The following is a 12,156-nucleotide window of genomic DNA, read 5'->3' as shown; positions in this document are numbered from 1 at the left end:
GTGCAAAAGACGAGAAAGACCAGGCAAAGCAGGACACATACAAGAGCACAGGCTCCCAACAAAAGTTTATTCGTCAAACCTCGCATTACATACCAGTGCAGTTTAAACGAAAATGACAGTCAAAGATAAATGAAATATGAACACCATCATCAAAACATGCTCTGCATATTGCCCTACGAATGCCCAATAGGCTCTTCACTGATGCGCAAAAGAAAGACTTATGGCTTAGTGGGCCCTTAGCAACTTTGCTTGCAGTAGGCCTTCAATGATGCTTTGAAACAGCCAATGGTATGTGCACAGTCGTTAGTTTTCTTACGGCATGGCTGACGCATGTACCGAGAATCGCAGCACGGTAGCAGTTCAGAAGATGATGCGCACGAGGCCTGATTAGGCTATTGCGACCTACTCTTGCAGGTGAAGCTCAATCATAATCCGATTTTCACAAGTCATAACAGTAAACTGCAATAGCAAATCCGCTCTTTTGAGGCCTGCAAGGTTAAAGAGGGTTCCAGAAATTTTTAAAATTTTCAACCACCAGGTCAAGGCACCTAGTTATGGATAAACTTACTATATTCTTGAACATTCCTCCATTACAGCTATTGATATGCATTCTAAAGTGCAAAAAGGGGGGCGCACTACGGAACAGGGACAAGAGGACACAGGTGCACTCTTATCCTGTCCATTTCATACTGCGCCCAACTTCCTGCATTTAGAATGAATAGCAATCAATCAGCCAAAATGGCTATTTCACTGCGGATATGCCATTGTCCTCTTACTTAGAAAATTATGGTAAACCGTCTCCTCCCCACACGCACTCAATGTGCCAGCCCTGAGCCCCTCAGTTGGTACAGATGGTACAGCAAACATCTCTGAAAAGGCCGCTCGTCCGGAGCTGAAATCCCGGATCACAACAAACTTTTCCTTTAAGTGTGCAGAAACATGTAAAGATTTCATTGTAGCTTCACGCTAGGAAATTCACTCTTTTACACAATCAAAGTGTTTACGTGGATCCATGTAAGTTCTTTATTGTCTGTTTGAAGGCTTACAGCACTCTAATTTTCATGTCACGCAGCAACAAAATTATGAAGTTCAATAGTTTCATAGCAGCACTTTTTTTACCAGTGGTGCCCTTTCACGGAAAGCTTGTCATAAAGTAGTGGAGAAATAGACAGCCAGATGCATCCACAGTACTCACATGGCACAGATGAACACAATTAAGAAATTGGATTTTATTAGTTCAATCACTAATTGCCTGCCAATGAGGCGCATTTGTTTTCACAAAGAGGTATGTTGCTCCCACATTATAAAAAACATTTCACTTAAATGACCTTGGGTAAAGGAAGCAATACAATAACTATGGCAGCCAAGAGGAAAGCGCGCCATCAGCAACAACAGTGAACTCGCAGCCAACAACTATGAATGACGGAGTATAGTAACTTTAGGACATTTTATCAATTTAATCAACAATTATTCCAGATCAGCGCAATCTATACACAGGCTTTGCTTTACTGCCACGGCACCACTAACCAGTTTGGGCATCGTTTTCCTCCACCCCCCCCCCCCCCCCACTTTTTTTTTCGCCACTAGACTTAGCAATTGAGAATGGGCGAAATAGCTAGTAATCAAGACCGACAAGTTAAGTTATAACGCAACCTAATCTCACCCGAGACTTTTCTTCAATTCTAGTAATTACGACTACGCTCTCTCAACTGCAGCGCGCCATATTATAAATCTAGAAGCGCGAATACAGTACCTTTAAGCCATCAAATGACAACAAATGTAACCTAACCACCAAGTGCTTTCCACACAGTTAGCTGGCTTCTCTTGGCCTTTAAAAGGTAATTGAGCGATCGCATATGTCGCAAGCAGGCAGTATGTCACTACAGGACGCAGTCGCGCGCACCCCGAGGCCCCTAGTAACAGCTGTAGGCCGCAGGACAAGCGACGATCGTGTCTTGGCACGGTCATCGTACTCACCCGTCAAGGACATCACAACTCGCCGCGCTGAATGGTCCTTTCCCGTTGGCTCCGTTTCGAATGACACCCATGGCGTTTCTAAAGGCGCGCGTTGCTTAGTAGTCGCGGAGACACGAAAACTACAACCCCGAAGCGCAGCGCGACGCGATCAGAAACAAAAATTTTGCCAGACAAACCCCTCTCCTTGCGACGACTCCCGCGCCGTGGGCGTGTGCTTTTCAGATATTTTGTAGTCAGGTGCGTCACAAGTTTAAGAAAAGCATAGTTGACGAACTTAGTCAAAGTCTATGATGATGATGATGATCTCTGTGGTCTTCCCCTTTATACAGGGGGGGGGGGGGGGCACCTTTTAGTGTCCTGACCTGAATGAGAAAAAAAAAGGAAAGAAAAATCACACCAGGTCCATGAACATCACAATTGTTCACTGTCTCCTTGACCACCACTGTGGAAGCCTTGCTTTGGTAATTGCTGTCGCTGCCAGGAGGTGCACGTTGGTATCGCGACTGTCGCCTCCTGGTTAGAGGTGTGCGCCGGCTGATTGGCGCGCCGCCGCCAATAGTTTTAACCGCGTCGCCGCCGTCGACGCGAACTGATCGGCGCGCCGCCGCCGCCGACGTTTTTCATTGGCGCAATCGGCGCGCCATTTATGTGCCAGTACTGACTTTTACAGATTTGTCTTCTTTTTCATCTTGATTTATAGCTTGTGTTCACATTTTAAGTAGCCAGTAAAAACCAGGCTTCTTAGTTATCTTCATCCAGCTTCAGAGACCGAGAGTACCACTATGAACAGCGGAACGAGTTCGGCGGCCGCTGCATGAAATGACATATTGGACAAATTGAAAATAAAAAAAAAAAATGTAACAGTTACAGTAAAGCATAGACACTGCCATCTTAGGCGTAAAAGCAATTTTTGCTGTTTTTTATGTCGTAATTAGCTATGATTATGGTGATACGACGTTGAATGTAATGGCCCAGCGTTTTGATGCATGTGAGTTCGCCATAGCACAATTCGAATATTCATACGGATGGAAAACGGCATCATTATCAGTCCAAGATGGCAGCCTATAATTGTGCCCGAAACAGGGCGTATATAAAGAAGAAATGAAGTGGTAGCAGTGCAGCACGAATTCAACGCGTTGGATGAAGGGAGGAGGAGGAATAAATGAGGAAGGACAGGGAGGTTAGGCGTTAGATGAAGAACTACACAAAACCCCCAAGGATGAAATCGAAAGGGAGAAGTTTAATGAAGATTAAAAGCGTCGAGGCATAATACATGCTCGAACCTACTCAGGGTATATCAGCACCTGTCCGCGGTGTTAAAGTTGATAATTTTCGAGGATGACCACTTATATTCAGCGTCTGAACATGCTGCAGAAAATATTCACCATCTGTTTTATTCTTTAACTTATCTGTTTGTACCGGCCTTTTAAGACATTGGATACCCGGGATGAAGATGCCAAGGCAGTAAGATGGCAAGAGAGAGAAAGGAAGGCTGGGGGATTAACCCTATCTTCGCATCCGGTTTGCTGCCTAGCACTGGGGGTTGAGAAATAGGGGCAAGAAAGGGCGTGTAGCGAGACAGAAAAGAAAACGCATGTGCACTCAGGAGTAAGATGGCAAACTTAACAGAGGATTTATTACATTCTGTGCAGACAGGGCGAGAGGTCTCTTGCGAATGAGCTGGGTGGCTCACTATAAAGTGTACGTTTTGACTTAATCAGGGAATGGGTCAAGAATGCGCTGTTGAATCACGAGACACACACACCATTTCTGACGGTGCCGCTCACACTCGCTCAAGTCAAGGTCTTTGATCGGGGCGTGGCCACAACACTGCACCTGTGACACCAAGAAACCGTTGTGGTCGTCTCGTCGAACGTCTTATGGTGTCGGAATGCCACCTCACTTCCCGGCTAAGATGGACAGTACACGGCGGTCAGCAGGCTGGCAGCCCTTCGGTGACTTGTTTGATGAACAAAGAACGCGGCCCTCCCCCGTCGGCCCTGGCGCCGCGCGTAACAACGGCTATCCAGTGGTGAGACGAGGCGTAATAAGCTTGTCTGAGACCACCAGTTTTAAAAAGAACAAAACAAAATTTAAAAAAAAACTTGCCAGTAGACAATTTACAAAAGACGGCTGGATTCATCAAAAATGCAGAGACCTACATTTGAGCGACATGTCATATATGACATAGTTCAGCAAACTGGTTTTCATCACGTAACTTGAACGGACCTACTGGCACTGGGAGAGGTTAAGAATGATATTGTCGCTGACAGATCTCTTTCTGTTGCGAAGGTAATGCTCAGAGTCAACCAAATAAAACTTAACATTATATTCAAGTCTCGATAAAAAATAAGTCAAGTTAGAAAGCTCCTCAGGTGGCCAAATAATAAATTACTTCACCATATTTTATGAAGAAGTAATTTGCAAATAAATAATGCAACCGCTGTTTAAATGACATTCAATGACGTGACCGCAATCAACGGTGTGTCGTCGCTATAAAACAGGAAAGTTATATGTGGACATGATCGGGCGAATGCGGCGGAGAACGAATATGTCGCGTAATAAAAGCGATGTGATGTTGCACATTTTCATCTTAACAACTCCATGCCCTTTTGCTTGCTCGTGATGTGTTTGAATGAGTTAGCCAAGTCTCAGGTAGAAGTCAAGCAGAGTAGCCGGGGCTGATAAGAGCAACGTTTATGTTCACTATTTACACACTAAAGGTAACATCATGGAAGCTTGATGAGAGCTTCTGAGAGCTGGTTCAGAGCGTCTCGGTGCTCGCGTTTTAAGCCGTGGTCTTCCTAAAATTCTTTGCAGGAGAAAACAATAGACAGTTTACAATAATCTGCAAGGCAGCTTTTCTGTAAGCTTAGTTTTCCAACCATAAACTCTCGTTCACAGACTGCTTTTCTCGCTCATTTTGTTTTTGCCATTCACCTTTTTGAGATCTTGTGCTCGCGTGCCTTTGCTGGAATTTGGAGAGGTGATATTTTGTTGTACTCGCGTGCTCGCATGCATTCGCTGGAATTCGAAGAGGTAGAGACACAATGAGGGAGAAAAGCAGTCTGTGAACGATAGTTTTTGGCTAGGAAATAAACCTTACAGGAAAGCCGCCTTGCAGATCACTGTAAATGGACAGACTGCATGTCCATTCAGGCCAAGGCAGTCCAGAGAAATTGTCGTCTTCATCTCCATCCCCCAAATAGGGGGGGGGGGGGGTAGTGGTTAGAAGAAGGCGCCTAATTTCTGCAGCCCAGCAGGGAGCACGGCGCAGCGAATAAAGATAAAAAAACGAGAAGGAGAAAGAGAGAGAAAGTCAAACACTGCCTTCTTTTCTACCCACGAAATAGAAAGGATGCATGTTCAGTTCGTCACACGGCGAGAGAGAAACACAACATAGGTCATAATGCAATAATACGCACAACACAGCACAGTGTAATAACGTTGCATCGCAGGTGCAGAATAGGGCCTGCAGCGCTAGGCAGGCTAGGGCCTGGGGGAGTGGAACACTTGAAAGCACCACAGAGTGTGGGAAACATACCTGATTACGGATCCCAACCTCTCGGCTAATTATCAGCGCGTCTCATGGTACGTCGAACAAATCAAGCTGCCTCGATTTCCGACAGCTCTTCCTAGGCCGTCAGTCAGCCAGGCGTGTCCAAAGAGTTTTTGACGAGGGGAGCCAACAGCCCTAAAGAATTCGAAGTATGACTTTCGTGTTGTCGCCTCTTTTGGCGCACCTCGAGAGCGTTGACCCGGAACAAATCAGGGTAGGTGAGGTGACTTTCCGCGAACCTTACCTGCTTTCCAAACCAGTTACTGCATGCAAGCTTCCCTAGAATGGATAAATGTGTGGTTGAAGAAAAAAAAGACACTATCTTTCCTTGTGAGACCACGGCTCAGTCCCTTGAAGGGAAAGGGGAGAGTGGAGAAAATAGTTTAGAAGTAGGTAGGAGGAGAAGGTTTGAAAGAACGTGATGGTCATGGCTGCTAGAGCAGAAAGAGAATAGGGGCCGTCGGCAGGGCAGTCCGAGTCGTACAACTTGGAAATGTGGAGCTGCAACCACGTACGCACATACCTATGGCCATTCCCACAAGAAAAAAATGTCCTAGATCACCTTTCTTGGGCAAGTATACAGAAAACTAGCTAAACGAGAAAACTAAAATAAGTAAAGAAATAACCGATAATCTAACCACCAATTGTCACCACAGCTGCGGAAGGAAAGAAGGAAAAACGTAATCCGCGACCTCGGCACCAGCGGCTACACAGAGGCATTTATTCGCAGAATACTGTGTATAAGAAAAGACGCGGGAAACACGACACCAATGGCGCCGCAACGACGCCGCGTGTCGACCAAACTTGAGCTCACGAAACAGCGAACGAAGCACAATGGCAGAACACTGCGAGACCACTCGCAACAAGTTTGCCCCATGCCAGTCCCGATGGCATGGTGTAGAGCTCGTTGCGTTGTTTTGTAGTCTTTCTGCATTCCTTGAAGTGCACAAAGAGCGCGAAAGCTTCGGTACGAGAAACCTGAGCGTGGAAACAACTTTGCCATCAAGCCTTTTGCAATGTGGACTGGACGAATGCAACGACGTGTGAGGGGCGACGGGAAGTTCTTACGCGCTTCAAAGATGTCTATGAATGGAAAAGTGCCTAAATGGGAACGAAAAAAAATCTACAAAAACACGGTCATTGCTATGTTGTGTCAGTACAACAGAATTGCAAGCCTGTCGGAAAAAGATGGCAGCAATATCTCATAAAGAGACTCGAGAATTAAAAGCCTCTCTGATTGCCGAGAGGTAACAGAATTCTTCGACCAGGTAACAGAATTCTTCGACCAATAAATTTATTTTCGCGAGTAATAAAGGATCACGTACGACATGAACGGTGCGTTTCTGCCTCCTTCCTTCTTGAAATATGACCTGTGACAATTTTCATGGTACCTTAAAATACGCCGCCGCTGTTGAACTGGTAGCAAATGACATGACAAAATCCCATGGTCTGTGCCATTGCTACATTTTAACAAAACTTGAAATTCAGCCAGATGGCGCACTGCTATCGGGAAATTTTGAGCGCGAACTAATGCTTCCACATGACGTTCACAAGCATCTGTCCTGTCTCTCTCGTTCTTGTTAACGTCTTGTTTGGCGCTCACAACTTTCCCAATCGCCACAATTATTCAAGAAAAAACTGAAGTGGCATCTGATGGCACAAGCAGTTCAACGCAATAGAAAGACAGAATGGGTGCTCGATTGCTCGCGAATCGTGCTGCTTTCTCGTCCTTGAAGCCACATTAATAATGAAACCGGAGCTTAGCACTCATACTCCGTTGATTAGGTACATAATCATAGATCAAGCTATGTGTGGATTCCCATGTCACGTAATATATGTGACCTGCAGTGCCACATGCGTCACAACATGCTGCAGAACCCAATTCCATGCCTTCGTACCGTCATGCTCGTTTAATACGAACGTTTGTAGATTGGACTACAGAAACAACATTAAAGACCGAGAATTATTTAATTCTTCCGTTCATTAGTAACGCACTTCGTTATGCATTCTTCTGTTCTCTGGGAGCAGGTCACGTGAGTTTTGTAGCATGAATTAACATAAATTGCTGTTTCTATTTTACCACAGTCACCGAACGGTGTACTCTATCAACACATCACCTGCATTAAACTTCGTGTCAGTACGATATATACAATGCTCAATTACATCGCAAAAAAATACGTGTTTCATGCAAAGAATTTCCTAATGCTTCGTTAGATATTCAACCATTAAAATTAAAAAAAGCACCACCGTGAACGAGATTAACTCCGTGACCAAATTTCAGTGCAAAAAGCGCTTGAATAACTGCACCTTGCAGGTATGCAATATACATTGCATGAGGTTTTAGATGTGTGGTGACTTCATTAGTTCAGGTTACATTGTTTTTGTAGAATTAGCTTTTTAGTCACGTTTACTATGCTTTTTAATGTTAATATTTCACCTCATCAGTCATTTAGTGATGGTCATTTCATTTCAACATCCTTAAATGAGAGTTATGAATAGTTAATATCCAATAATTTTTTAAAAATATATGATTTGTTTTTATCAAAGGACCAACCCTAGAACGAGTTCCGGGGAGGTGGGAGATAGTAACAGTCTTATAATTCGAAAAATAAAATTTTCGGCTTTACAAGCCGGAACGTCAATACGACAACAAAGTGGAAGGTTTTGAATTTTCGGAACAATAGGTCGGCAAAATAAATGGAGCCCACATAGACTCACTCAGTAAATGTGCTTTTATCTTAGGACTCGATATAGGGCCCATCCTATAGCCAAAATTTTGGTCACATATAAAAATATTTTTCTCTGCAAAACATTTTCGCAATAGACTGCTTTCAATAGAGTAAATCAGCGCGACATTTTTCGAATACACCTGAGATAGTGGAATGACCGATCAAACTTTACGTGAATACCTATCACTTTTCGTCTCCACTGTCTCTTTCCAAGTTCGTGTTCTTTCTTTCTTGACATTCAACTTCACAGTAATTTAACAAATCCGCATTATTTTGGTTCTATGGAAGAAAATAGCTTGTGGTATACGCATCTCAAATCAAACTTGGGCGTGCACTTACGCCCCATTTCACTGTTTTGTATCGATCATTTCAGCGTTCTCATTTCACTTACGGCATTGTCACGTGTTTTCGACGGCAAAGAATACGGTACATGGGTTTCTCAAGAAGACACTTTTTATTGAGTGAACATCTGCATAGGAAAGTGCAAAGTACTAGAAATTCGTGCTTTACACAGATAGCGGTAATTAGAGCATTGGTCGTCGGTAAAATGATCTGCGCGAAGGTACGTCGCCATTTATACACGTAGCATCCATATCGTAGGTGTCTCAAGCTTATCAGAAGATTCTAAAATAATCTAGAGTTTTCGCAGACAGCTAAGCGTCCTTTGCGCAAGGCAACTGATTAATATGTGGTGTTTAACGTTTCAAAACCACCACATGATTATAAGACATGCCATAGTGGAGGACTCCAGAAACTTTGACAACCTGGGGTTCTTTAACATGCACCCAAGTCGCAGCACATGGGCCTACAGCATTTTCGCCTCTATCGAAAATAAAGCAGCCGCAGGTGGGACTAGATCCCGCGACGTGCGGGTCAGCAGCCGAGTACCTTAGCTACTGAACCTCAACGGCAGTGCCTTTGCGCAAGACAGTGACATAAAAATACAAGCGAGCGTGGCAGTATAATAATGTTGCGATAAAATTTCAGCAGATGCAACATGTTTAACTGTGGATGCCATTTTCATACAGAACCGTCAGCGGGTGGCCACGCGTTGCAAGGTGGATCGACGTCTTTAGGTATTTTGAGGAGGCTAAATTTCTACCTAAAACATACGGTGTGACGACAGCACTCACGTTGACTGTAAATATTAACGAAACGAAGTGCACGCTTCGGTGGGATGATATTCATATCATTAAGAAGCTGTTGTGTATTTCTCAAAGGTCGAGATCCTCAATGGTCGAGCGACCCTTCCCTATCACGTGCTTGTGAAAGGAATATATCCATGTAATGTTTACAGCCAGCCTATAGAACGCAACAACTGACGGTGTGGGCCGACATCACTCCTGTAAGTCTATTTAGTGATGTATCCGTTACAGTAAAAAGTAACTAAATACCTCACTCGTTACTCAAATAAGAAAAAGGGGAACGTTTCACGGCTCCACGTTATACAGATACATAAAAAAGGTAACGCATTACCGTTACCGCAACCGGAAAAAACAGAACGAATGTTACCTCTGCCGTAGCTCCGGCGTCATCAGTTTTAATCAATGTGGCTTTGCTGCAGAAACCCACAATGATAATTTTAAATCTCAAATTTATGTTTCACACATACTAACCCAAGCAAGGATTATACTAAAATGTTCTATTAACGAAAATTATTTGTACGAATGTACTGAACCTTAGCAATGTCATATAGAAGCTTAATGATGCCTGCACATGTGATGGCTTCTGACTCTGCAGTGACACAGGATGAAACCTTTTTTTTTTCATTGGAGCATTATGCACAAAGTGAGGTCCAATAATCCATGGTATTCATGAAGAAACTATCACTGAACTCTCAAGAAATTTACAAATATCGGCCATTTCTTGATCCTTCAGCACCTCCAATAAAGCAAGTCGAAACCGCCATTGTTGGACCTAGCCACCGGAATGGCCCGCCGCGCGCCAGTAGGCAATCACGGAGGCCTACGGAGGCCTACATTGGTGCCTTTTTATTAGAGAGGGGGGGGGGATCGGGAGATGTCGTGGGGAAAAGGGGGGACACTTACAAGTTTGTGACACCAGATGTGCCTTGCAGAGACGTAAGTCTAAAAAAATCACGTCTTGTAACACACATCTTGCAATAGCAGCCTTTTTTTAATATGTTGCTGGTTTTATTTTTGTTTATATAAGAACTTAAATCATGCCTAGAAATCAAATATACAAAATAACAAAGGTTCCCAGCACTCGTAATTGCATTGTTCTATTGTGTCTTTTCCGGAACAAGTCGAGAGTGGCAGTTGCTATTTCAATTTCTCACACATCTTATGGGTATTGAGCACGTGAACACGCTACAAAAAACATTAAAAAGTTGAATGTTTTATACATACTTATCAAGCATTCTTATTTGTGACGTTTTAAAGAGAAATTTTAATGGGGCCCACTTGCAGGGGGTGTCCCCCTCCCCTGACCAAACACAAAGGGGTCTGGGAGTCAACGTTCTCTGCAGGCGTGGTCAACGGACGCCCAGCTCGTGACCAGTATGGGCTGTGTATCTGAGCAAATATTGCATTTGCTCTCATCTGCACATATGACCATCGACAGGTTTTTGTCTTGGGGGGACGCAAACCCTTCTTTCAACTTGCATCACGACTGAGGGAGTAGGTCGTGTTGGTGTCGCTAGAGTGGGTAGCAAGTGCTGGTGGAGCTTGAAGGGTTCAAGTGTCCTTTTTGCACCACCCGCCTCGCCCACGCCCATGTCTACACTTCATTCATTGAACACCGCGCTGAGAACTAGTTGAATAAATGCGCAGATTTGTTTCCTTCCGCATCCTATATCGCTGCATAAAAGATTCTCACATTGTGAAAAGTAGGTATTTTGATTCGTTTGAAGGAAAGTTACATTCAAAGCATGACAGATACTCAAAAAAGCGGTTTCATACAATTGTAATAAGAAAACTCGAAGCAGAGGTGCTTCTTCTTTTGTGCAGCGTACAATGTAAAAGTAAGATCAGATCCGGAAAAAGCGAAATGAGTGACGTGCGTCACTGCTTACTCATTGTTCAATGAAAGAAGGTTTCATGAAGTATGACGTTGCCAACAACAACAACAAACTGATGCATCTTAATTTAAAAAAAAGCAAAGTGCTGCACATTTACCGTAGAACATGGACATAGATTGAAATACGCGTTATTTTTTCATGAAAGCGAAATAAAAACTATTTTACAAAACGCTTTGCATTCATCGGGATGTCTACACATCTGTGTAGTGTCATATGCTATTTGGATTAAAATTCCTGAATTTCAACTAATTCAGTAACCTGTGGCAGAAGAGTCTTTTGAATTTTCAGTTTCGGTTTCTGCGCCGCCGGCGCCGCTGCCGCCGACGAAAATTGGCCGCGCGCCGCCACCGATTAAAAACCCGGCGTGCGCCGACAACGCCGCTGCCACCGACTCTGTGAACGACCCCCATGCCGCCGCCGGTCGAAATCGCCTCGGCGCACACCTCTACTCCCGGTGCGCTGCAGTCTTTCACAAAGCCGAGTGCCTCTGGTAGTGTGGCGCCATCTGTCTGACGGGAACACAGGCGTTCGCAGTGAAGCACCAGGTGTTCAATGTTTATTTATTTATTTATTTAATATACCTCAAAGGCCACCCAACAGGGGGCTTTACATGAGGGTGTGGGCAAACAATATAGGGTTAATAAAACAATGATTCTATGGCATTTTTAAATCTATCCGTGTTGCTATGATGGATGACACTTGGGGGAAGATCGTTCCAGTCCCTGGCTGCTTGAGCGAAGAAGGAGTGATGGTGGGCTGTGGTACATGCAGGAGGTGGGTACACGGCCTTGTGGTGGCTTGTGCGGGCTGAAGTACGATGAGCTGATTGAATGGGACAGTTGTAATGAAAC

At 44.2% G+C, this 12,156-nt stretch overlaps 1 protein-coding gene across 2 annotated transcripts in view; it reads right to left on the bottom strand.

Moving 5' to 3' along the window:
- LOC119180959 (R3H domain-containing protein 4) overlaps positions 1-2,221 on the bottom strand; it is a 69,000-nt gene extending 66,779 nt beyond the window's left edge. Inside the window, exon 1 of one of the 2 annotated variants that reach the window (XM_037432114.2) lies at positions 1,978-2,221. In XM_037432114.2, the coding sequence (XP_037288011.1) occupies positions 1,978-2,048 (71 nt within the window). In that variant the 5' untranslated portion in view covers positions 2,049-2,221. The remainder of the gene's footprint in view (positions 1-1,977) is intronic. The other variant, XM_037432113.2, reaches the window with a different exon arrangement.
- Between the last annotated feature and the right edge of the window lie 9,935 nt (positions 2,222-12,156).

The sequence above is a fragment of the Rhipicephalus microplus genome, unplaced genomic scaffold, assembly GCF_043290135.1.
Source record: "Rhipicephalus microplus isolate Deutch F79 unplaced genomic scaffold, USDA_Rmic scaffold_14, whole genome shotgun sequence".
Taxonomy (NCBI): Eukaryota; Metazoa; Arthropoda; class Arachnida; order Ixodida; family Ixodidae; genus Rhipicephalus; species Rhipicephalus microplus.
This window is presented reverse-complemented; position numbering and strand designations above follow the sequence as displayed.